General features: G+C 36.6%; 2 protein-coding genes across 3 annotated transcripts; both read left to right on the plus strand.

The window, feature by feature from the left end:
• The first annotated feature begins 23,021 nt into the window (after positions 1 to 23,021).
• On the plus strand, positions 23,022 to 24,008 carry LOC148697092 (protein OXIDATIVE STRESS 3 LIKE 3-like). 2 transcript variants are annotated; one of them, XR_015962084.1, is made up of 2 exons: positions 23,022 to 23,205; positions 23,419 to 23,551. XR_015962084.1 is itself a non-coding variant. In XM_088693297.1 (2 exons), the coding sequence occupies exons 1-2, from the start codon at positions 23,144 to 23,146 to the stop codon at positions 23,636 to 23,638; spliced, it is 285 nt and encodes a 94-aa protein (XP_088549423.1). In that variant the 5' UTR covers positions 23,101 to 23,143; the 3' UTR covers positions 23,639 to 24,008. The 2 variants fall into 2 exon arrangements, 1 of the variants encoding a protein (XP_088549423.1); XM_088693297.1 differs by having other exon boundaries at positions 23,101 to 23,205; positions 23,416 to 24,008.
• A 1,710-nt stretch (positions 24,009 to 25,718) lies between these two features.
• Positions 25,719 to 26,969, plus strand: LOC137708987 (uncharacterized). Its single transcript, XM_088693447.1, has one exon. It carries the CDS (start codon positions 25,719 to 25,721, stop codon positions 26,967 to 26,969), a length of 1,251 nt encoding a protein of 416 aa, XP_088549573.1.
• The last annotated feature ends 395 nt before the right edge of the window (positions 26,970 to 27,364 follow it).

Consider the following 27,364-nt stretch of genomic DNA (forward strand, 5'->3'; position numbering starts at 1 on the left):
GAAATGATTTGATGGTTACAAAGGGTCTTCTTAAAAGTTATAATAATTGTAGTCGTTGAATCAAATTTTAACGGCCCGAATTCATTGATTAGTGGGCTCAATTTTGATGGATCTGAAAGGGATCCGGTTCCTGATTCCATCACGCAATAAAAGTTAAAAATTAAAAAGTTATTGGACCAGTGGAGAAATAATTTTAGAGCGCTCAGTGACAGGCTTTGCATTAGACCTGGCAATTTTTTACACGATCTGTTAACACGACACAAAAATAATAAACTTCGGATCAACACGATAACTAATCGGGTCGTTATCAGGTCACACCATAAGAACCTGTTAATAACGGATTCTTAAAAAGTTTATACAAAGGTGACGCGCGGGTAATCCTTTTGATACATTAAGAAAAAAGTTATGTGATGACTTTAATTTTTTTAAACTACTAGAAAAACTTACTATAAAATACAATAGTCATGTGTATATGTATATATTGTATATTAAATATGTATTATTGTATTATTATTCTATATAAATCTAAAAATTTAAGTTATTGTTGTGACATATGTTCTAATACATATTGTGATTGTGTAAATCTTAAGTAGAACTTCTACATTTGGGATCTAGAAGTTCTTTCCTAATAGACTTTTTATTACTTGGAGAGCAAGTTTCTCTCATCTTTATTACTATAAAAAAAAGGCACAAGGACTGGGGAATTAACACACAATTCCTGAAGCCAAGTCTCCACCCTCTTTCTCTCTATGACACACCCCTCGGTTAAATATAAGCCACAACACATTATCAGCACGCTCATCTACTACGCTAAGGAATCTGACGTGGTTATTCTTCAATCAGGAGAGTATTACATTTCAATTATTCTTAATTGATTAAATTTTTTTTTTTCTTGAATTCATATACTTTTATTGATTCAATTTATTTTTCTTATGTTGAATGTGATACGAGGTTTGAAGATGGAAAACCGAAATTGAAGAAATAATTTTCTACATCAAACCACTTCATCAATATAATTACACAATCAAGTTCTTCCAAAACAACGGTTTTTATCTCGACATTTCTGCAGCCCTAATAGCATGAACATTCACCATAATGCATTACCAAACTTTACATTTTTCGAATTTTAGATTATACATAAATTGTCTATGCATTATATCCATAATTGTGGAATTATGTGAATTGATATTGCATGAAATTATATATATATTGGTATTAAATTATATATGCATATAATTGAATCTGAAAAAAATATAAAAAAATTACGGTTTTCAACCCAAACGAGCCACGACTTTAAGCCACTTAACCCTAAGCAGCCAAGCCACCAGCCTGCCAGGCCAATAGCCTGAGCCGCTGGAGCCGAGCCAACCCGGGAGCCAAGGCACGGAGCCATAATGGCTCATGCTCCCAAAACCCACCTCGACACCTTCCATGGCGTCACCACCACCAAAACCAACTCAACCATGGCCTGCAGTCATGCCCAACCATCGTGGCTGCCTCCCCGACAACCTAAAGTCGTCCCCATCTTAGTTTTTGACCGAGATTCACATAAATCTTGCCAAATTTTGAAATTTTGATTTTCAAATTCGAAGGTGCCCTAGGGTTCATAGACGTCAAGTTCTTCAACACTCTTTCGCTGGCTTAGTTTCTCCGATGAACCCCAATTCGAAAAGTCGTCTTTGTCCTCAAACACAGCCGCCAGCAGCAGCGGCGCTGGGTTTTCTTCCCCAACAGCCATACCCAGCATACGCTAGGGTGTTCTTGAATTGACCCAAATCCCTTATGGGCTTTACTTGTTACGGCTCGCAGCAAAACAAATTTTTGTTTTTGTTTTTGTTTTTGGGCCTGCTTGCAGCAACCCACTGTCTTTCCCTGCTTAGCCCGCATGACATAAGCCCGTAGGGCCATGGTGTCTCAGTGTACCGTGCAGCACACGATGGTGCATTCGTGCCTGTGAAACACACGATCGCTACCCCCGTTTGGTTGCTAGACCTTACCCGATTTTGGGCCTACTTCCTGACTCTCGGCCCATGACCGTTCCAACCCTTTTTTTTTTGGGCTTGGATCCCATTCCTTTTCACAGTTTTTAAAAGCCTATTAAGGCTTTGGTCCAATGCCTTGGGCCACCAATTATATTGCCTTTTTTTAGGCCTTATGGGTTTTAATTTTTTCGCCCAACTTATAATTCTAGACCTGAAGATCTATTTGCACATTTTCTTGTTCCATATTTTTTTTTATATAGTATGTTTGTTTACAGATATTATGAACTTGAAGTTCATAATTCTAAACCCGTAGTTTCGAAAAAGTGTCATATAAACCTAAAGTTTCTTAACGCACAACACTCATGTTGAAACCCGAAGTTCTCCATGCTTAAATCCGTTTAAATCAAACCATGTCTTAGAACCTGCATGTTCTAACTTCGCTGTTTATGGAAATTTTATTTCCTAAAACACCAATCACATTCTTGTTTCCACCATTCAGTTTATTATCTAACCTTAACAAGTTCAATTTCTCTGATTTGGAAGTTTCAGACAAGAAACTACTTTATGTGGATACAAGACGTGACACCCTACTTGACTACGACTAGTTGCGAAATCATTGTAACCAGTTATGGTGAGGAAAAGTTGGATAAGACTCTGCGATGATCTTTATTCGAAGACTTATGCCTGAAGCATATCAAATGGAAGTACCTCACTACCAAGGACACCATGGCCCTTTGACTCGCTATGGATCGTTTCAAATCATGCAAAGATGAATTCTTGCCCGAAGCAAAACATGATTGAAACCTTTACGTGCATGAATAGGTACAATTCTGAAGTTTATATCCGATCAAATTTTGACTAGAAGAAAATTTTTCTCGTCCTTCTATATCTAAATTGCTCTTAAAGTAGCAGTATAAAGAGCGGAAGTTTACCAAATTCTCGGATTTGATTACCACCACACCTGTGAGAGAAAGGTATCATAACAATTCGGATGGGAGGTACCGGACGATATAAACCCAGTTTCAGCTATAGTGTACCGAATGGTGGTGCCCTGCTTCAGCAGAGATGCACCGACTTGCATGCTCTGTTTCAGCATAGGTGCATCGAACGGTATTGCTCTGCTTTGGCAGAGGCTACGAAATAGACCCCTCTAGTTTCGACTGGAGCTTACCGAACCTAAGTCTAGGTCTGTCTCTTTCTTTCATACAATCCAATTTCGAGTTTGTTTTACAACTTATGGTAGAATATGGGTCTGCCAAGAGGTTGTATCATGCTCGAAGCATGATCATTGGCACTTAAGACCTAAAAACTTCAAGAATGCAGGATAGTACTCTCGAACCTCAACCCTGCAGAATCTAACTCCATTTTGATGGAATAGATCATTGGTTATGCACTTTTCTGTGCTTTTACCAATGTTGTTGAAGAGTACCATTCCCATAGTCAATTGGTGAGATTGATTTTGCTCCACCTAACACATTTGGCGAGCGAAATTTGACATGGAAGGCCTTACTAGCTGAACCCCCTTGTATATTTGGTTTACTTTGTGAATAATTTATTTTGTTCTTGGATTTAAGAATGGTGTTTGGATGTCACTATTATTCTCGCATAAGAATTAATTAACGAAAATAATAGTGACATCCAAGAATGGTGCTTGGATTTAAGACTGCTAACTACAATTAACTCATGCTTAGGTATGTTTTGTGGGGAAGTTAGCAGTCTAGTTTTATGCTAACTTCATACCTAAGCATCCCCTGATAACCTTTCAGGCTTATCCAACCTGATTTGTAGGGTATGACTCATGCCCATTTCATTCAAAGCATGTTATTGATTTGCATAACACATATTCAAGAAGAAGTTGTGTAGTGACCACCACCATAGCCAAATAGCCTTACTTCCCATACTTCGTATATGTTGTAAGTTTTAACCCCGTTGAGCCTTGTTTAGCCTTTATTCTTTGTTTACCCACATTTTCCTCACCTAGCCTAGTTTAGGACAATCCCCACCCTTGTTCTTAAAAGATAGTGAGCATGACTTAATTGAATTCCTTTTGAGTTACATTATGAAAGAAAATAAGTGTGGGGGAGAGAATGTTTAAGTGTTTATGTTTTGAGATTCAAAAGAAAAGAAAAAGAAAAGAAAAAAAAAAAAAAAAAAAAGAAAAAAATAAGAAAGAAAGAAAAAAGAGCTTAAAAAAAAAAAATGAAAATAAGTGAAAATGAACTCACGAGCGTTGATGGTTGAAGAAAGGGTCCAAAAAAAATGAATATGGCCCTAAGTTCTGTGTAATTCCCCCTTGGGTGATCAAAGTTGACTTCTGCATTCTAAAGGAAATTCTAAGTGCCTAATTCAATACTTTGCTCACTATTGCTTGAAGAACGTTTGTTATCCTTACCTTTCATTTTTAGCCAATTACCCCAAGCCCCGTTACAACCCTTGACTTCTATATTGAGTGTTATGTATTTCAATTGTGGAGTTTGAACTTGGTATGAGCTTATGGTGTCACTGGTTCTCGCGTCTAAGTAGTAGCATTCCATTCATGAGATCATATCTAAACATGCTTATTAACTCCAGAAAATGCTTTCCTTATTATAACATATGTGAGTGTTCGTCTACATGTTTACATCAATCTTCTCACATATACCTAGTGCAGGGTGTGTAGTCAGAAAATCTGTGTGAAAAACGAGAGTACATCTAGTAAGAAATTGAGGGAATTCTCTAAGGCATGTTACTACATTCAAAACATGGTTTTAAATGCTTAATTGTGAACTAGTATGTGGTGACTATGATTAAGAATGTACTTAAGTGTAAAGATGGCTCAAATCTGTGAGAATAATGATTTTTAACTTGTCATGTGCATTGGAAGTCCCTGATACGATTGTTGGAAGGTGTAGGTTGTGTTTTGTTCTTTTTGTTTTGTTTTTCTGTTTTGCTCGAGGACTAGCAAAAGCTAAGTGTGGGGGTATTTGATAGGAGCATATTTATGCGACTTAAATGGCTTGTTCTCGTACATTTACGTTATGTTTCTTTAGTTATTTTAGTACTTTAAGCTATTTTCGTGTGTTTGTAGGTCCAAAGGGCTAAAGGAGCAAAAAGATGCATTTTGGAGACTTTTGGAGCACTTTTGGGCTAAGGACGGATAGCTTATGCTTGAAGCCAAAGTGTTGGACGAAATTGAAGACCTAATTGGAGCCAAAGTGTTGGAACCTTGTTCTCTTTAGTTTTAGGACATTTAAACCTTTCCTAATCCCAATCATGCCATGCATAACACACATCCATTCTAACACATTGTCATTGCACATGCATTTCCTTCATTAGTTAACCCACATGCACTTATCACTTATCATCACCACATATCATATCACTTAATCACTTATCACTTATCATCACCACTTAACCACTTATCATATCATAACCACATATCATATCACTTATCACTTATCACTTAACATAACATCCACCTACTTCACCTACAACATCCACTTCACCTACAACATCCACCTACTTCACCTACAAATGACATAGCCATATGTTCCCTCCACTACTCCTATAAATACCCTTGCATTCATTCATTCATGGACATCTCATTTCATACACAACACACCATTTTTCCATTTCCCTTGTAATCCAAACACCATTTTTCCATTTCCCTATTAATCCAAACACCACTCCCCAAACCATTCACACCATCAAACTATCCTTAGACCTTGTGCTACAACAACGAGGAAGAGAAGAGTGCCTAAACGTTCATACAATTCAAGTTTGAGTTGTTGGAATGTTTAGGTGTTTCTTTGATTTCAATGTTTAAATTCAATTCTCTTTGTTTGTACGTATGAGGAATGGAAGAGAAGAGTGCCTAAACGTTCATACAATTCAAGTTTGAGTTGTTGGAATGTTTAGGTATTTCTTTGATTTCAAAGTTATAATAAACTAAACCCCCTTTAGCTAGGGGGTGATTCGAAATATATGTTTATGCTTGCATTTTGATTTGATTACTTCTAATTGCATTTCATAAGTTGTTGATTCAATTTGTTTAACCGTTTGATTGATAACTTATTTATGTATGTTTATTAAGAATGCGCGCTTAATTTTCATGCATGAATATGACGCTAGAATATAAGTGATTTTCACCTAATCGTTATGAACTTATATTCACAAGTAGTGGAGGTTGCTTATAAACAATCGCGTTAAATGAATTCTTGGCACGAGTTTCATGCTCATCATAGTAACGAATGCCTCGTCAACACTTATAGTTTTCATAATGCTTAATGATCTTTGATTGTATCTTTATTGTGCTGTTCACGTAAAGGACTTTTGGAGAATGTTGTGAATTGCGTTGCGCTAACCCATCCAATTCATTAACTTAAGGAAAACTTGACGGTTAATTTAAGCGGACCTAATTAACCCGGGGTGATGAGTTTCATAATTTATTGAAATGTAATTGGAAATCTTTTTATTATGCAAGTGTAACATATGTGGAGATGACCCCCTTAGCTAGCATTCATCCATTCTATTTCATCAATTTCATATTTACATTCTGTTTTAATTTGTTCATTTAATTTAATTTCGTATAAACTTAAATCCCCCTTTACTTTAATGTCAATTTAGTTAGAAATCATTTTAGTTTGTGTTTTTAAAAGCATTTTGAGTCTTTGGTTTGTCTTAGTGTTTTAAAGTTTAGTTTTACATTCTTTGAGTCTAGTTTAGAGTTTATTATTACGTTTTTACGTTTTTGAGTCAAATCCAAGTGATTAACAATCCCTCCTAATCCCCGGTCCAGAACGATCCCTACTTATACTTATACTACAATTGTCAAAAAGAGGGTTTAATTTGTGCGCGTATAAATCCCGCATCAAATTTTGGCGCCGTTGCCGGGGATTAGAAAATTTGCTAATCCCTTGGATTGTTTGTTTCTGTATTGTCTTTTAGATTTAGTTTTTTTTTTTTTTTTATTTGTGTTTTGTTTGTTAAGAACAAGATGGCACTTAATAATGCTTCTCTTTTGTCACAACTCATGGAAAGGTCCCAAATGCAAAGAGTTGATATATTTAATCTTCAATCAAGGAATAACGTGTTTTCCAATACTTACAATTCGGATTGGAGTGATCATTCAAACTCTATGTGGTGGGAACCTCAAAATGCTCAACAAGGAGGATATTGGCAGCCACCACAACCTCATATTCAATATGCCCAACCAAATTTAAGTTCGTCAATAAATTATAACCAAAAGCTTGATGAATTAATTTGTTTGGTGCAGGGCTTACAAAATCAAGACAATGAGGCTCAACAAGAAGGATATTGGCAGCCGTATGAGGAGTTCTATTCAACGCCTATGCAGCCACCACAACCTATCCATTTTGATGCGAAGATTATACGCACACAAATTAAACCCTCTTTTTGTCAAATTGTAGTATATGTATAAGTAGGGATCGTTCTGGACCGGGGATTAGGAGGGATTGTTAATCACTTGGATTTGACTCAAAAACGTAAAAACACAATATAAAACACTAAACTAGACTCAAAGAATGTAAAACTAAACTTTAAAACACTAAGACAAACCAAAGACTCAAAATGCTTTTAAAAACACAAACTAAAATGATTTCTAACTAAATTGACATTAAAGTAAAGGGGGATTTAAGTTTATACGAAAATTGAAATAACGAAACAAGTTAAATAAACTAGACAGAATGTAAATATGAAATTGATGAAATGGAATGAATGGATGATAGAATAGCTAAGGGGGTCATCTCCACATATGTTACACTTGCATAATAAAAAGATTTCCAATTACATTTCAATAAATTATGAATTCTCATCACCCCAAGTTAATTAGGTCCGCTTAAATTAACCGTCAAGTTTTCCTTAAGTTAATGAATTGGATGGGTTAGCGCAACGCAATTCACTACATTCTCCAAAAGTCCTTTACGTGAAAAGCACAATAAAGATACAATCAAAGATCATTAAGCATCATGAAAACTTTAAGTGTTGACGAGGCATTCGTTACTATGGACTACGCATGAAACTTATGCCAAGAATTTATTTAACGCGATTGTTTATAAGCAACCTCCACTACTTGTGAATATAAGTTCGTAACTATTAGGTGAAACTCACTTATTTTCTAGCGTCATATTGATGCATGAAAATTAAGCGCGCATTCTTAATAAACATTCATAAATAAGTTATCAATCAAACGGTTAAACAAATTGAACCACAACTTATGAAACGCAATTAGAATTAATCAAATCAAAATGCAAGCATAAACATATATTTCGAATCACCCCCTAGCTAAAGGGGGTTTAGTTTATTATAACTTTGAAATCAAAGAAATACCTAAACATTCCAACAACTCAAACTTGAATTGTATGAACGTTTAGGCACTCTTCTCTTCCATTCCTCATACGTACAAACAAAGAGAATTGAATTTAAACATTGAAATCAAAGAAACACCTAAACATTCCAACAACTCAAACTTGAATTGTATGAACGTTTAGGCACTCTTCTCTTCCTCGTTGTTGTAGCACAAGGTCTAAGGATAGTTGGTTTGGGGGAATGGAAGTGTGGAATGGAGTGAGGAGTGATGGAAATGGAAAGATGGTTTTTGGATTACAAGGGAACTCACGGCAAAGAGAAGGAATGGAAGTGTTTGTGGTGTGTTGTGTATGAAAATGAGATGTCCATGAATGAATGAATGAAAGGGTATTTATAGGAGTAGTGGAGGGAACATATGGCTATGTCATTTGTAGGTGAAGTAGGTGGATGTTGTAGGTGAAGTAGGTGGATGTTGTAGGTGAAGTGGATGTTGTAGGTGAAGTAGGTGGATGTTGTAGGTGAAGTAGGTGGATGTTGTAGGTGAAGTAGGTGAAGTAGGTGGATGTTGTAGGTGAAGTAGGTGGATGTTGTAGGTGAAGTAGGTGGATGATATGTTAAGTGATAAGTGATAAGTGATATGATATGTGGTTATGATATGATAAGTGGTTAAGTGGTGATGATAAGTGATAAGTGATTAAGTGATATGATATGTGGTGATGATAAGTGATAAGTGCATGTGGGTTAACTAATGAAGGAAATGCATGTGCAATGACAATGTGTTAGAATGGATGTGTGTTATGCATGGCATGATTGGGATTAGGAAAGGTTTAAATGTCCTAAAACTAAAGAGAACAAGGTTCCAACACTTTGGCTCCAATTAGGTCTTCAATTTCGTCCAACACTTTGGCTTCAAGCATAAGCTATCCGTCCTTAGCCCAAAAGTGCTCCAAAAGTCTCCAAAATGCATCTTTTTGCTCCTTTAGCCCTTTGGACCTACAAACACACGAAAATAGCTTAAAGTACTAAAATAACTAAAGAAACATAAAGTAAATGCACGAGAACAAGCCATTTAAGTCGCATGAATATGCTCCTATCAAATACCCCCACACTTATCTTTTGCTAGTCCTCGAGCAAAACAGAAAGAAAAACAAAACAAAACCAAACGAAACAAAACAAGTAAAACACAACCTAAACCTTCCAACAACCGTCTTAGGGATTTCCAAAGCACATGACAAGTTAAAAATCATCATTCCCACAGATTTTTGCCATCATTACACTTAAGTACATTCTTAATCATAGTCACCACATACTAGTTCACAATTAAGCATTTAAAACACATTTCGAATGTAGTAACATGCCTTAGAGAAATTGCTCAAATCCTTACAAGATATGCACTCGTTTTTCACACAGATTTTCTGACTACACACCCTACACTAGTTATATGTGAGAAGATTGATGTAAACATGTAGACGAACACTCACATATGTTATAACAAGGAAAGCATTTTCTGGATTTACGATAATGACATGAATATGATCTCATGAATGGAATGCTACTACTTAGAATGAGAACCAGTGATTCCATAAGCTCATATCAATTTCAAACTCCACATTATTGAACACATAACGACCAAGATAGAAGTCAAAGGGGTGTAACGGGGCTAAAGGTATTTGGCTAACAAAGAAGGTATATGGAAAACAAAGGTTCTTAGAGAAATAGCGAGCAAAGCATTTGAATTAACGTAGAATTCACTTTTGAATGAAAACTCAACTTTTGAACAACAAGGGGGAACAAGCTCTTTTTTTTTTTTTTCTTTCTTTCTTTTCTCTTCTTTTCTGTTTTTCTTTTTCATATGTTTTTCACAATTTTTTTTTTTTTTTCTTTTCTTTTGACTCTCAAAACATACAAACTTAAGAACAAACTTTTACTCCCCCACACTCATTTTCTTGCAAAATGTACTCAAAAGGAATTCATTTAAGTCATGCTCACTATCTTTTAAGAACAAGGGTACGGATGGTCCTAATCTAGGCTAGGTAAGGGGTGATATGGTTAGCAAAGAAAATAGGTTAAACGAGGCTCAACGGTGTTAAGACTTACAATATATACGAAATATGGGAAGTAAGGCTATTTGGCTATGGTGGCAACTACACAACTTCATCTTGATATATGTTATGCAACTCAATATCATGCTTTGAATGAAACGGATATAAGTTCTAGCATTTAGTTCTATCATGATACAATTGCATTCTAAGTAGCAACCAAGCAAGGAATAATGAGATCATTCAACAACTTTAGAAAACAAAGAATCACAGAAAATAACTCTCCAAAGAAGGTAATGGCTCGAGTCTCACAGGGTTGTAGCGTTTGTTTGAGTTCCTTCCTTCAAGCATGTTACAAAAACGAATTTTTCTTTTATGATTGCATGTGAAGTCATACATTATAACCATAACTAAGCATAAACCAAGAGTAAATCAAACTTTTCTCTATGTTTATAACTCTTTTTAACAGTCATGCAATTACAAACCAAATCCTTATCATTGTGTTGGAAGGTACCCTAAGACACAAACTCACAAAAACGACTCAAAACACTCTTTTTAGGCTTTTCAAAACAATTTTTCAAATTTTTATGTGCTTTTCGGAGTTATAAAAACAAAACATACTAAAACACTCTAAAACAACTTAAAAACACCTTAAAACAGCAAGGAACAACATTTGAAGTTATGGGTGATAAAATCCCACGAATTTGCATTAACAACATTAGTTACCCCCCCACACTTAAATCAAACATTGTCCTCAATGTTTTAAGCATAGATTCACACAAAACATAAGTAAACACACAAACAACAACTAAACATACTAAACATGGCAGAATGTAATTAACAAAGAGAAGAGTTTAGGGACGCAAATCTGGTTATGGAGTGTAAATTCCCTCTTCTCTTTGTTGATTGCATTGAGGCTTGATCTTGATGATTCCACAGGCTTACTCTCGAACTGGTTTCCGCCCATCATTGATTTTCCTTTGTGCTACTTCTTGAACTGGGCAGCAGGATGGTTCTTTTGGTCTCCCCCGAAGGTCTGAGCTTACCCTTTTGGTCTGTTTCTTTGTTCAATCTTTCCAATTCGTATTGAAAAGGGTTGGAGGATAACTCAGCCTATGTTTGTCTCCACATGCTTCAATGTATCATTTTCACTTGCCTTACTCGCTCTCCTTTGCAGAAGTGGTCCCTTCTCCGGAAGTGTATCAACCGTTGAAGATGACTACTCGAGAGCAACGCTAGGTAAGCAATCAGGAATAGATTCCAGGCAGTTGGCTCCAGATCGGAAGATTGACTCCAAGTGCCGGCTGATTGCTTCTTTTACTTTGCCATGCGAGTAAGAACAAGGACAAAGAAAAAGACAGGGAAAGAGCATGATATGAGATACTTTTGCTTTTGACCTTGATGATATGAGATACCTTTGCTTTGAAGAAGCGGTGAATGAATCAGCACATGCTTCAATCCGCCGTTTCCTCCTGGGTCATATGTACTCCAGGCATCTGGTATCATCTTTGGGGAAGAAGAAAGAATTGAGTATTTTGAAAGGCTTTGCTGGGAGTGCGCCCTCAGAGGTGAGGGAGAGTTGGGCATTTTCTTCAGGTTTGCCCTGCCATAAAAGACGAAGGTCGACATATATAGAGATAATATCAAGTGGTGGTACTTTTTACCCTTGTTGACAAACGTTTTGATCCCGCAATTCCGGCTTTTTGAAATAGTGGCGCCTCTTCGATCTTTGAATACGCCTCTTCGATTTCTGAGCAGGCGCCCCTTCGATTTCTGAACGACGCCCCTTCTCTTTCTGAACGACACGTGGTAGTGCAGATGCGGCTCCTTTTGACAAAGCTGCACGCGTTTTCTGAAAAGCAGAGAAAGCGTCGCCGAACTTTGCGCTTGTCGGCTAAAGACGTGTAGTTGCGATGATGGCCTCCACGTGTTTTCAGCTTTGTCAGAAATCTTTTGACAAAGTTGAACGCGTTTTCTGAAAAGCCGAGGGAGCGTCGCCTAACTTACGCCAGAAAATCCGGCTCTTTGAATCGGTGGACGCGTCGCCTTGGCATTTTATAGAGTTATCGATCACCGCCAACATACACACTCTGAAGATTTCCCATTCCTGAAACTCGACTCCGGCCCTTTGTGAAATTTTTAACTCCATCCACCCCTTCTCTTTGAACACTTTTGAAAAAAATGGCAAACTCATCGAACCTTAGCTTAGATTTGAGTCTCAGCAGCGATCCGGTTGCGCCCCGTCAAGGTAATGTATGGCGCCCTTCTTTTTTATCTTCTAACGGTCCTCTTTCAGGTGAAGACTCTGTGATGCAGGACGCCACAACAGCTACAATAGTAGCTAAAAACCTCCTCACTCCAAAAGATAGTAGGCTGCTGTCAGGACGGTCCGATGAGTTGGCCGTTCAAGAGTCCCTCGCACTTAGTGTTCAGTGTGCGAGCTCTGTGTCCAACATGGGCCTACGCCTGCTTGCTCGGTCCCGCCAAGTGGAATCGTTGATGGCAGAGGTGGAAAGTCTTAAGCAGGAAATCAAACAGCTTAAGTACGAGAATAGAAGTTTGCATGTGCTTGCAAATAACTATTCGGCGGGCATGAAGAGGAAGCTTGATGAGCTGCAAGAATCTGAGGGTCGAATTCACAGTGACCGTCAAAGGCTTGCGTCTTATCTCCAGAGGCACCTTTTTCCTGGGTCATCCAGCGCTTGGCCAAGTATTGAGGCCTGGAATGCTCTAGCTCCGATGCCTCCCGCTCCGATGCCTTCCGCTTCGATGCCTCCCGCTTCTATGCCTCCCGCTTCTGCGCCTTCCGCTTCTGCGCCTCGTAGTGGGACTTCATGCAAACAACCTTTGTGAAGCTCCACCTTTCTCCATGTTTAGTATCTTTCTTTTTTTCTTTTTTTCTTTTTTTTTTTTTTTTTTTTTTTTTTTTTTTTTTTTTTTAACATAAATAAAATCAAACGGCATGGAATTGGTCCTTGAATGGAAGGTGATACTTGAAGTGAACCGGCATTGGTTTGAATTCTAGTGTAGGTGCCTGATTCAAAAAAAATAGCAAGTTAGTATAAAATCTAATGGAATTTGGAAAAAAATACTTACTTGTTTTGTCCGACAAGAACTCAATGACAAATACCACTCCTTTGAAAGTTTCAGGGATATTGGACTTGGCCAGATTGCAAGTGATGGTTATTACTTGTCCAATGTCATCAAATTTAACTTTTTTGGATTTTGTGGTTTCAAGAACGTCCTCTTTGATGGATTCATGACATTCCCTACTTGTCACCTTTGGAAGGGCTTCCAAGATGTCTTTTTCACCTTCTTCTTCCTTGGAAGTCATGAATCTGCAAGGAATAGGGTTAAAAATAATGAAATTTGGAACAACCATACCTGTATTAGATGGCATAGGAGCAATAGGAGCCTCCGGTAAAGGTGTTTCCACCCTTTCCGTGGGTTGGGTGTATTCCTCTTCCTTGTGATTTGATTTTGATGGTTGAGGGTCCGTTCCAACCTCCTTGTCACTGCTCAACATGATTTCCTTGGCAGTTTCAAATTCTCCCTTCTGATTTGCAATGGTTGAACTAGGGAGTTCGCCTTGGTCGCAAAATTGTCCTTCGAACTCCGCTATCTGCCCAATTTGCTTTTCCAGAGTAGTAAGTAATTGAAAAATCGTATCATTATCATTTGAATTACCTACATTACTTTGGGCAGGTTGTGGTGGCTGCATAGGCGTTGAATAGAACTCCTCATACGGCTGCCAATATCCTTCTTGTTGAGCCTCATTGTCTTGATTTTGTAAGCCCTGCACCAAACAAATTAATTCATCAAGCTTTTGGTTATAATTTATTGACGAACTTAAATTTGGTTGGGCATATTGAATATGAGGTTGTGGTGGCTGCCAATATCCTCCTTGTTGAGCATTTTGAGGTTCCCACCACATAGAGTTTGAATGATCACTCCAATCCGAATTGTAAGTATTGGAAAACACGTTATTCCTTGATTGAAGATTAAATATATCAACTCTTTGCATTTGGGACCTTTCCATGAGTTGTGACAAAAGAGAAGCATTATTAAGTGCCATCTTGTTCTTAACAAACAAAACACAAATAAAAAAAAAAAAAAAACTAAATCTAAAAGACAATACAGAAACAAACAATCCAAGGGATTAGCAAATTTTCTAATCCCCGGCAACGGCGCCAAAATTTGATGCGGGATTTATACGCGCACAAATTAAACCCTCTTTTTGACAATTGTAGTATAAGTATAAGTAGGGATCGTTCTGGACCGGGGATTAGGAGGGATTGTTAATCACTTGGATTTGACTCAAAAACGTAAAAACGTAATAATAAACTCTAAACTAGACTCAAAGAATGTAAAACTAAACTTTAAAACACTAAGACAAACCAAAGACTCAAAATGCTTTTAAAAACACAAACTAAAATGATTTCTAACTAAATTGACATTAAAGTAAAGGGGGATTTAAGTTTATACGAAATTAAATTAAATGAACAAATTAAAACAGAATGTAAATATGAAATTGATGAAATAGAATGGATGAATGCTAGCTAAGGGGGTCATCTCCACATATGTTACACTTGCATAATAAAAAGATTTCCAATTACATTTCAATAAATTATGAAACTCATCACCCCGGGTTAATTAGGTCCGCTTAAATTAACCGTCAAGTTTTCCTTAAGTTAATGAATTGGATGGGTTAGCGCAACGCAATTCACAACATTCTCCAAAAGTCCTTTACGTGAACAGCACAATAAAGATACAATCAAAGATCATTAAGCATTATGAAAACTATAAGTGTTGACGAGGCATTCGTTACTATGATGAGCATGAAACTCGTGCCAAGAATTCATTTAACGCGATTGTTTATAAGCAACCTCCACTACTTGTGAATATAAGTTCATAACGATTAGGTGAAAATCACTTATATTCTAGCGTCATATTCATGCATGAAAATTAAGCGCGCATTCTTAATAAACATACATAAATAAGTTATCAATCAAACGGTTAAACAAATTGAATCAACAACTTATGAAATGCAATTAGAAGTAATCAAATCAAAATGCAAGCATAAACATATATTTCGAATCACCCCCTAGCTAAAGGGGGTTTAGTTTATTATAACTTTGAAATCAAAGAAATACCTAAACATTCCAACAACTCAAACTTGAATTGTATGAACGTTTAGGCACTCTTCTCTTCCATTCCTCATACGTACAAACAAAGAGAATTGAATTTAAACATTGAAATCAAAGAAACACCTAAACATTCCAACAACTCAAACTTGAATTGTATGAACGTTTAGGCACTCTTCTCTTCCTCGTTGTTGTAGCACAAGGTCTAAGGATAGTTTGATGGTGTGAATGGTTTGGGGAGTGGTGTTTGGATTAATAGGGAAATGGAAAAATGGTGTTTGGATTACAAGGGAAATGGAAAAATGGTGTGTTGTGTATGAAATGAGATGTCCATGAATGAATGAATGCAAGGGTATTTATAGGAGTAGTGGAGGGAACATATGGCTATGTCATTTGTAGGTGAAGTAGGTGGATGTTGTAGGTGAAGTGGATGTTGTAGGTGAAGTAGGTGGATGTTATGTTAAGTGATAAGTGATAAGTGATATGATATGTGGTTATGATATGATAAGTGGTTAAGTGGTGATGATAAGTGATAAGTGATTAAGTGATATGATATGTGGTGATGATAAGTGATAAGTGCATGTGGGTTAACTAATGAAGGAAATGCATGTGCAATGACAATGTGTTAGAATGGATGTGTGTTATGCATGGCATGATTGGGATTAGGAAAGGTTTAAATGTCCTAAAACTAAAGAGAACAAGGTTCCAACACTTTGGCTCCAATTAGGTCTTCAATTTCGTCCAACACTTTGGCTTCAAGCATAAGCTATCCGTCCTTAGCCCAAAAGTGCTCCAAAAGTCTCCAAAATGCATCTTTTTGCTCCTTTAGCCCTTTGGACCTACAAACACACGAAAATAGCTTAAAGTACTAAAATAACTAAAGAAACATAACGTAAATGTACGAGAACAAGCCATTTAAGTCGCATAAATATGCTCCTATCAAATACCCCCACACTTAGCTTTTGCTAGTCCTCGAGCAAAACAGAAAAACAAAACAAAAAGAACAAAACACAACCTACACCTTCCAACAATCGTATCAGGGACTTCCAATGCACATGACAAGTTAAAAATCATTATTCTCACAGATTTGAGCCATCTTTACACTTAAGTACATTCTTAATCATAGTCACCACATACTAGTTCACAATTAAGCATTTAAAACCATGTTTTGAATGTAGTAACATGCCTTAGAGAATTCCCTCAATTTCTTACTAGATGTACTCTCGTTTTTCACACAGATTTTCTGACTACACACCCTGCACTAGGTATATGTGAGAAGATTGATGTAAACATGTAGACGAACACTCACATATGTTATAATAAGGAAAGCATTTTCTGGAGTTAATAAGCATGTTTAGATATGATCTCATGAATGGAATGCTACTACTTAGACGCGAGAACCAGTGACACCATAAGCTCATACCAAGTTCAAACTCCACAATTGAAATACATAACACTCAATATAGAAGTCAAGGGTTGTAACGGGGCTTGGGGTAATTGGCTAAAAATGAAAGGTAAGGATAACAAACGTTCTTCAAGCAATAGTGAGCAAAGTATTGAATTAGGCACTTAGAATTTCCTTTAGAATGCAGAAGTCAACTTTGATCACCCAAGGGGGAATTACACAGAACTTAGGGCCATATTCATTTTTTTTGGACCCTTTCTTCAACCATCAACGCTCGTGAGTTCATTTTCACTTATTTTCATTTTTTTTTTTTTAAGCTCTTTTTTCTTTCTTTCTTATTTTTTTCTTTTTTTTTTTTTTTTTTTTCTTTTCTTTTTCTTTTCTTTTGAATCTCAAAACATAAACACTTAAACATTCTCTCCCCCACACTTATTTTCTTTCATAATGTAACTCAAAAGGAATTCAATTAAGTCATGCTCACTATCTTTTAAGAACAAGGGTGGGGATTGTCCTAAACTAGGCTAGGTGAGGAAAATGTGGGTAAACAAAGAATAAAGGCTAAACAAGGCTCAACGGGGTTAAAACTTACAACATATACGAAGTATGGGAAGTAAGGCTATTTGGCATGTTGGTTCGCTTGAGGCCTGTCACGACCCAACCTTATAAACCACGTGTTAATTGGTTACTAGATATGAACCCGACATATTGCATCTACGAGTCTTTGGTTGTGCGGTCTATGTGCCATTTTGTGCCGCCCTTACGTACAAAATATAAATAAATAAAAAAGGGTCTTTAGGGAATGATGGAAATCTATGTCGGTTATGATTCTCCTTCTAATATTCGTTACTTAGAACCGTTTTTGGCAAGCAATCTCTTTACCACTCGTTTTGCGGATTGTCACTTTTATGAGGCAGTCTTCCCGTCGTTAGGAGGAGACAAGAACGTCAACGTTCTTAAAGAATGACGCGAATTATCATGGACGTCCCCATTATATGTCATCTTGACCCTAATCTAGATCGTCAGAGTTTAGCCAGACACTTCCTCTTATCTAGGAAAAGTGACGAGATCACATAAACTAGCTGCAAATGTGTCTGCAAAGATAAATGTACCAAATGTATGAAGAACCTTCGTCCTCTTCCCTTCTCTACACATTCCACTCCTTAAATCCACACCCATTGGAAAAGACTAGATCTGGGTTGCATGGAAATGGGGGATGAAGATGGCTTTTTTTTTTTTTTTTGCAGGTTGGGCTCGGGTTTTTTTTTTTTTTGAGGGGGGGGGGGGGAAGATGGGAGGTGGGTGCAAGGAGGGACGATGGATGGGGAAGATGATGAAAAGGGATGGGGTTTCGGGGGGGGGGGGGGGGGGGGGGGGGGGTGGGTGGGTGATGGGATCATCTGGGTTTAGTTTAGTTTTTTTTTTTTTTCTTAATTTATAATTTTAATTTTTTAATATTTAGGTAATATTTTTTTAGTTTTTAATAACTTTTTAATAAAAAGTGGGCTCGTCTCATGCCACGTCATTATTTAACAGAGGAATGGACAGATAATTGACAGAAGGTATGACATTGCAACAAAATTCGAAGATAAGGTATGACATTGAAACTTTTTATAGACGAGGCATGAAACTGTTAATGACCCAATAGTTAAGGTAGTTTTTTGTCATTTACCCTTAAAAATTTCATTAAAAAGTGAGTGGGGGATAAGATAATGGGTGGGAATAACAACACTCTAAAGTAATTGTTAATGTTTTTTTCCATAAAAGTGTTTTTAAAGTCAATTCTTTAGTAAAAATACAAGTCAATCTTGGAAAAACACTTTTTAAGTGCATTTTGAATGAAGTACTAGTTATGTACTTTGTAAAACCCCTCCCTAAAATTATTTTGTAATTTTACATTTCCCCTAAAAGTTTATGTAATTTTGCGTTTTGGTCCCCTTATCTTATACCCAATCCAAATCCACTTTTAGGATTCTCTCAATTTTTCCTCCTCTTATTGACTGGCATGCGGCAATCTCTCAACTCCCTCTATCTTCTTCTCTCTTTCCCTTCCCCCGAGTTAACACTTTCAGCTCTCTTTCTCTATCTCTCTCAGCTTAGTACTTTCTCTCTATCACACTCTCTCCCCGATCGAACCCGCACACCAGACACCCCCACACCCAAGGAGGTCCACCAAAGATGACGCCACCACACCCACCATCGTGGAACCCCGGCGAACCCTATGGTGTTCGAGCGAAAACCCGGCCACCTCCGGCCACCATTCGACTTTTTCAAGGTATAAATTCTCTTCCTCTCTGTCGTACCTTCCTTTTTGTAGTTAGATTGGAGGTTAGTGGGTTAGTTTGCCATTAACCGGAGCATGGGAGGCTTCGGCCTCCTTCCCCGGCAAGGAACAAAACTAGGCCTTTGGGCCTAAATCAAAAGCCCAGCCTTAGGGCAGCCCAAACCCAAACCCTTGTTAGATTAGGCCTTTGGGCCGTATAAGACCAGGGCCTTAGGCCCGTTAACCCCTTAAAGCCCAAACCCATCAACCCTTTTTATTTTTATTTATTTATTTTAAAAACCCAAAGGCACTTGGTATGAGCTTTCAAGCCCAGGCCTTTTGACCCAGAAATCTTGGACCCTAGGCCCTTAAGCCAATCTACTTAGGCCTTTGGGCCGATAGCCTCAAGCCTAAAACCCTTTGACCCGGGCCATGACCTGACCCGTTGACTTTGACTTTGACCGATTAACGGTCAACATTGACTTTTGTTGATTTTTTTCGGGTTTCGTCCGGGACCCCTCATAGGCTAATTTCGATGTCTTAGACCCGTTTTTTACGTCCGTTTTCCCAAATTCAATCATTTGAGTGTAGTTTTGTTAATTGTACCCTTTATGTGCTTAGGTGCAATTATTAGCAGCGTTTCCGTCCCACCTATTTCGTATGGCTCTTCGACGACATAATATATGTTAGTAGACCCCTTCTAAAATCCATGTTTTAATAGTAGAAATGCATACTTGAAAAGCATGATTTAATGATTACATTTTATGAAACGTTTTATGAGATATTATGCTTACTGAGAATATTTTGAAATATCATATTTTATCGAACTGATGTTCTTTGTAATATATATGATGGATGACTATATACTATTTATGAACATGCTTTTACACACTTCTTTGTAGTATATATGATGGATGACTATATGCTATGAAGTTGTTTTGAAATATATGTACCTATGTTTGGAAAGACTATATTCAATGTTTTTGTGTGTAACTAGTGGTCACTGTTCTGCCTACGGGCGATGATACTTATATTGGCTTTGGCTAGGCGTAGGTTGGTGCCTGTTTGGAAAATGATACTTATATTGGTTTTGGTCGAGCATAGGTTAGTGCCTGTTTGGCAGATGAAGTGTTCTAAAGGAGGTGTTCTAAATGAAGAGTTCTCTATGCCTTCAAACCATACTGATACCACTAGTTAGCACACTATATACAAGATATGTTTTATGAAAGGTTTTATGGCATGCTAGGGTTTTCAGAAAAAACCTATTACACATTATACTATTGATTTTCCATAAAACTTTGGGGGTTAGTATGTTATTGAATAACTGTTTCTGTATTTTATATATATATATATATATATGTATATATATATATATATATATATATATATATATATATATATATATCAACTTGGTCCACTCATGTTTGTTTTGTGCCCACTTAGGACATAAGGATGAGGATTACGAGGCTTTTCCCTACCAGTGATATCGTGCCATCATCTCTGCTTTGACATCATTGTAATATCACCTTCCGTTGTACTCTGAATTAGAATATGCTCTGAACATGTCATGCACTATCACTATTTTCATGCAGAAATGAATAGTCACATCTTATTATTTTGCTACCATTTGTATGCATGTTTCCCATGTTCTCAACATTTGCATTCATAAATGGCTTGCGTCGCTTTTGGGTGTCGGCCAGCACATGGCCATCCCAATGTCCCTCGAACATCGGGATCGAGGCGTGTCATATTTCTTGCAGAAAGTATTTCAAATACTTTTGGAATCCAAAAATGTTTTCATCAAAAGCATTTTCAGTCATTTTAAAAGTACTTTCAAATGAGAATTGATGTTGATTGAAGGGTTAAAAATTAGAAAGAGATATTTTATTGTCACCAATTTAACGTGACAAATGTTTATAGGACGAATGACACCACTAAAATGTTTTTAGTTGTAAGAGAACATCAATCGATATTAGAGGCCAGCCGTACATAACCTGAGAAAATAACCACACATTAAATGATCCCATATCACACGAAAATCCGTAGATACTCCAACTTGGAGTTACATAAATCTGTCAAAAGTCTTTCCAAAAATAAATAATAATAATCTGTCAAAGTTGAGTGAATGAGCCTCAAATCGTTCAACGTCCCTGATCATCAACAACTTGGAAAGCTTATATTATGACACAAATCTTTCAAGGTCGAGTGAATGAGTCCCAAAACGTCCCAAGGCTAAAGGTCGCAGTTAGAAAGGGAGAAAATTCAAACAAAGAAGGCCCCCAAAACGTACCATTAACGAAAGCCTAAGACAGCCTAAACGGAAACTTCGATTACAAGCAAAGGCTACGAGCGCTGGGCACCTTCCTTAAAATCAAGTGAAGCCCAAGCAAGAATCGATCGAGTACAAAACCCGTCGGCCTCCTAAGGCTCCGATGCAACCTGAGCAACCCTCACCGTCCCTCCCTTGTATACAATTTGTTCGGAACCATGACATTGCGATCACTTACAACTCTCGCGAGTCTCTAAGAAGGTGTGCATCCAAGCATCTGATCAAAAGGATCAAAATATGAGCCAAGTACACTCACTAGAATGTTGGCTAATAACATCAAATGTCAACCATGGCTCTGTTTGGTGAGCTGGTTGGGATATGTTGTGACCAATTAAAATAGACTTGAGTTCAATCTTTCGTTTGTTATGTCAAAATGTGAGAAGATAGGATTGGACATGATGGGTTATGAATCCATAATAGAGTGAGTTAAGTAACATATACTTGTACATGGATTACAAGTTATGTCTTAAATGTCTCTGCCAAGTGCCAATCTAATTCTATCCTTAATGCTTGATCTTATCCGTCCCACCAAACAGGCCCTCAATCGTCAGAAATCGACTACTCGCAAGATTGTGCACGAACACTTCAATACTTATGCCGCATGGAAGAGAAGTGAAAGGAAAGAACCTCTGGACCTGTAGAGGCATTAATGTACATTTTGCTTTCGATATACTTACTTCTAATTAGAAGCCTTTGCACTATCTACCTTTGAAGTGAGGATCTAACGTAGCCATCAGAGAATGTAGGCTAGCACCACACTAGCTAGTACCACTTTCAGGTCAACCAAACATTGACCTTAATTGATTCGTTGAATTTCGAGCATTAACAATCTTGCACTTCCATGTTTTCATTGAAAAAAAATGAGTGTTAAGCTTAAAGAACTGGTTAAATAGTTCTTCCACATTTTATACCGTCAACTTAAGGGCCTGTTTGTGATTCTAGTTTTTAGTATTCATTATGCTAGAGATAGTAGAAAGTATATAGATAGTAGAAAGTATATATATATATATATATATATATATATATATGTAAATGTGATCTTTAAAGTATTAGTTTGATTTTATCCGTGGCTAAATTTATAAAATTCAGAGCAAATGAGGTAACCATTCAAAACGGATCGGATGACAATAAACAGAGGCAGCGTTGGAGGCGTGCAAAAGGTGCACCGGCACTTGGTCCAAATTGCTGAGGGGTCCCCAAGATTTCATCCTCCTATATATGTAAGCTACAGATATGTATATTACATCTGTAAGAAAGTTAGAGAGTATATATGAATAGTATTCTCCTTCTTCCAACAAAAGACTAGGAAAAGAGAAAAAATAAGGGCACGTAGGATGGGCAAGGCCAACGAACAAGAGGGAAAGTAGATAAGGATGTGGTGAGGTCGGCGTCAATTAACCTAAACCAGACACGGTGTGAGCAGTTTTGAGAGGCTCCAAAACAACCCACTTTTATCGAACCCACAACATAAGTTTGAAACCCTAATCCCCATGACGTGTGAGCTCCTATATATCCCCACTGCCATTTATACATACCTGACCTTTATATACACATCCCATTATTAATTGTTTCTCCACATATATATACACTTAAAACACATTGCGGTACGTACGAAAAAACCTCATAATATTCTGAACTTCTTCTTCAACCTCATTTCTCTCTTCTTGTACTGAAAACCATGGAAGGCGAAAATATGAGAGCATTCGACATGGGCGCACTAAGAACAGGTCTCCCACAAAAGTAAGAACACAAATCAGTTTTTTCTTTCTAGATTTTCCATTTTGATTTTGCATTTTCAATGTTTCGGTTTCTCAAGGGAACATTTTTATCGATTATATATGATGTGGTACGTGTGTGCACAGATCAATTATGTATTAGTGTCGAATGCAATGCACCAAATGTACACAAACTTGGTTAATTGAATGCAATATGCACATGTGTGTTTCTCAGCAGGAGAGGGTTGTCAAGGTACTACTCAGGGAAATCAAGATCATTTACGTGCATGGCCGATGTAAGAAGCGTAGAAGATCTGAAAAAACCGGAAAATCCCGATGCAAAAAAGAGGAAGAAACATTCGGAGAGGAAGAACTTTCCTGTTCCAGCCTACCCTCCTTATCCATGTCGAAGAGTTTCTAGCACCACCCAATGTACTGCACCCTGCGTTGGTGTGTGAATAATATAAATCAACTGAAGACGAACATGGAAAAGCGCTTAACATTCTTTTCTGCAATAATTTGCTGCTTTCCAAAATCTTAAGAGGTGCCTTTTTCGAATCCCGTTCTAAGGATTCGTGTGGTTTTTGGAGGATCTAGCTACTGGAGAACCAGAAACGAAGAGCTAGCTTTCCCTTTCTCCCACACATTGTGTAAATAATCTAAGTACAACTTTAAACATATACATGTATTAGATCCTATATTTCTTACTCAATTTCGGTTTTTGTTTTCGATACAGAAAACAGACTTGTGTAATTGTATCTGTACTAAAATATGGTTTCGTGTAATATCTTTGTGATGAAATCGAACAGTTTCAAAATTTTAAAATGACACTACTACAAAAGGACCTAATAGTGTCAGTTGTTGCATCGGTTTAATATTATATAGTGGCGAAAAAGGGATTTGCGACACTCACTGAAGATGACATCGTATTTACTGTCGCTTATAAGCGTCATAAAATTTCTATGTCGCTTTTAAACCGACGTAAAAATTTAGTGTCGCTTATAACCGACATATATTTTAATATTTTTAAGTACTGGCGTCGCTTTAAATAAAATAGTGTCGCTTTTAAGCGACATAAACTATGGGTGTCGCTTCTAGGCGACACTAATTCTTGTTTTTAATATTTTAAATCATGCGTCGGTTTTGAACGACATATATTTTGAAAACCAGTGTCGGTTGTAAGCGACACATTGATGGTCTTTATATCCTCTCCCCCGTGTTTTCTTTTTCTTCTCTTGCACTTTTCTTATTCGTTCTTCCAATTTTTACAAAGTCTCCCGTGTTCTCTCTCTTTCAGCTTTCTCCCTTGGTTTTCAAACTTCATTTGTTCCTCTTCACAATAGTAAGTTTTTCTTGCTTATAATATTTTTATTTTCTCCTCTTATGTTTAATTTTTAGTTACAATTTATTTTTGTAGGAAATTTATTTGAGTTGGTTGAGTACATAAAGAATTGTTGACGTCGAAATTCTTCAACAAATCAGGTTTGTATCACTAACTTCTTTAATTTTTAAATTGTATAATACACAAGTTTATTTATTTAAAAATTATAATTTAAGCACTTAGATAAAATTCTACTATTTTTGTTAAATTAATAAAAATTTAGTCGAATTAATTAATTTTGTCACTCTAATTGTTATTTTAATTTGTTGTTATTTTGATAATTTTTTGTTGTTATTTACTAGAATGGATTAGATGAACATAATTTGAATTGTTATGAGAAAATGGAATGAATAATATTTATAAGCATTTATGTTAAATTAACAATATTAAATATAACATAAACTTATAATACTGAGTAATATAAGAATATATTATGTTAATTTTTTTTTTTTTTTTGCACTCTAATTGTTATTTTAATTTGTTGTTATTTTGATAATTTTTTGTTGTTATTTACTAGAATGGATTAGATGAACATAATTTGAATTGTTATGAGAAAATGGAATGAATTTATAAGCATTTATGTTAAATTAACAATATTAAATATAACATAAACTTATAATATTGAGTAATATAAGAATATATTATGTTAATTTTTTTTTTTTTTTTTTTGCACTCTAATAAGAATATAACCTAAACTTATAATATTTAGGAATATAAGAATATAAGAATATAACCTTTCATAAGAATATAACCTAAACTTATAATATAAGAATATCCTTTCATATAAGAATATAACCCTTCATATAAGAATATAACCTAAACTTATAATATTTAGGAATATAAGAATATATTAATTAATTTTTTTTGCACTCTAATTGTTATTTGAATTTGTTGTTATTTTAATAAGTTTGATAACTTTTGGTTGTTATTTATTAGAATGGATTAGATGAGCATAATTTTGATAACTTTTTGTTGTTATTTTAATTTGTTTTTACTATAATAGGTGTTGAAAATTAAAAGATTGCAATCGTGATAGAGTTCGAGGGGTGAAAGATAGAAATTGAAAATTTTGATAGTTATGCCTACATGATAGGGATTGAAAGATTGTAGGCATCTTAGTGTCAACGTAATATTTTACCGTCGTAAAGTGGTAAAATATGGACAAGAGTTGGTTGACAATACCCCGAAATTTTGAAGCGTATACAACTGGAATTAATTTGTTTTTGGATCAAGCAGTTGCAAATGGTGTTGGTCCTGATAAGTTTAGATGTCCTTGCAAAAGATGTTGTAATCGATATACTTTTGTTAGGAACACCATTGTTGAACATCTCATATTGTATGATATGGATAAAGATTATAAAAACGCTTGTTGGCGACATCATGGCGAGCAAAACATTGGAGAGCAAAATGTGGGAATTGGAGAAGAAGAAACAGGAGATGAGGTGATTGGCATGCATGATTTTCTTAATGATGTATTTGTCCAACCATTAACAGAAGAAGGTGTTGGGCCATCTACTGAACCCCCTATTGGGGAAGGGCGTCCAGAAGAGGTGCAGACTTTTTTTAAGTTGCTTGAAGAGGCAGATCAAGATTTGTGGCCAGGTTGTAAGGAGTTTAAGAAATTGGAAGCAGTTGTAAGATTGTATCAAATCAAGTGTTTAGCGGGAATGCCTGACGAGATCTTCACCACTTTACTGGAGTTAATTAAAAGAATGTTGCCTGAATGGGATTGTTTGCCTGAATCTTGTTATAAGGCAAAAAAACTTATAAATGACTTGGGGCTATCGTATGTGAAAATTGATGCATGTCCCAATGATTGCATGATCTATTGGAAAGATACTTCAGATTTGACCGTGTGCTCAGTTTGTGGTAAATCAAGATATAAAATTACCAATGCAGAGGATAGCTCGAGGAAAAAGGTCGCAGCTAAGGTTATGTGGTATTTTCCTTTAAAACCACGATTGCAACAATTTTTTATGTCGAAGCATATGGCTGAACATATGAGATGGCATGCAACTGAATGTCCTAAGGATGAGTTTATGAGACATCCTTCAGATTCTCCCGCATGGAAGCATTTGGATAATTTATATCCGGATTTTGCGTCAGAAATTCGAAACATCCGATTAGGGTTGGCCAGTGATGGATTTAATCCTTTTGGGAAAATGAGGAATGATCATAGCACATGGCCTGTGGTGCTTTCTGTTTATAATTTGCCACCTTGGATGTGCATGAAGCAACCAAATTTGTTATTGTCCTTGTTAATACCAGGACCGCGCAGTCCTGGTAAAGAGATTGATGTATACATGCGTCCATTGATTGACGAGCTGAATGAGTTGTGGGAGGTGGGCATTCCCACTTATGATGCGTATTCCAACCAAAGTTTTACGATGAAGGCTGCTGTGTTATAGACTATAAGTGATTTTCCGGCTTATGGAATGTTGTCAGGATGGAGTACACATGGCTATAAAGCTTGTCCACATTGCATGCATGATAAAGAATCTATTTACTTGCCAGCGAGTCGCAAGATTTGTTATATGGGGCATCGACGTTTTCTTGAAGATAATCATAGGTTTCGAAGGCAAACCATCACTTTTAATGGTCGTCGAGAGTATCGTAGTGCACCAAGGCAGTGGACTGGTTTACAATGTCTCGAAGAACTTTCTACATTGAGATTTACTTTTGGAAAACCAAACAAGGATGCTTCAGTTGGGCAACGCAGAAGAAGAGCTTCGAGCAGTACAAGTAGTAACAATCAGTGGAAGAAGAAATCGATTTTTTATGAACTACCTTATTGGAGGCATCT

This window comes from Pyrus communis, chromosome 5 (genome assembly GCF_041283825.1).
Source record: "Pyrus communis isolate YQ-2024b chromosome 5, ASM4128382v1, whole genome shotgun sequence".
NCBI lineage: Eukaryota > Viridiplantae > Streptophyta > Magnoliopsida > Rosales > Rosaceae > Pyrus > Pyrus communis.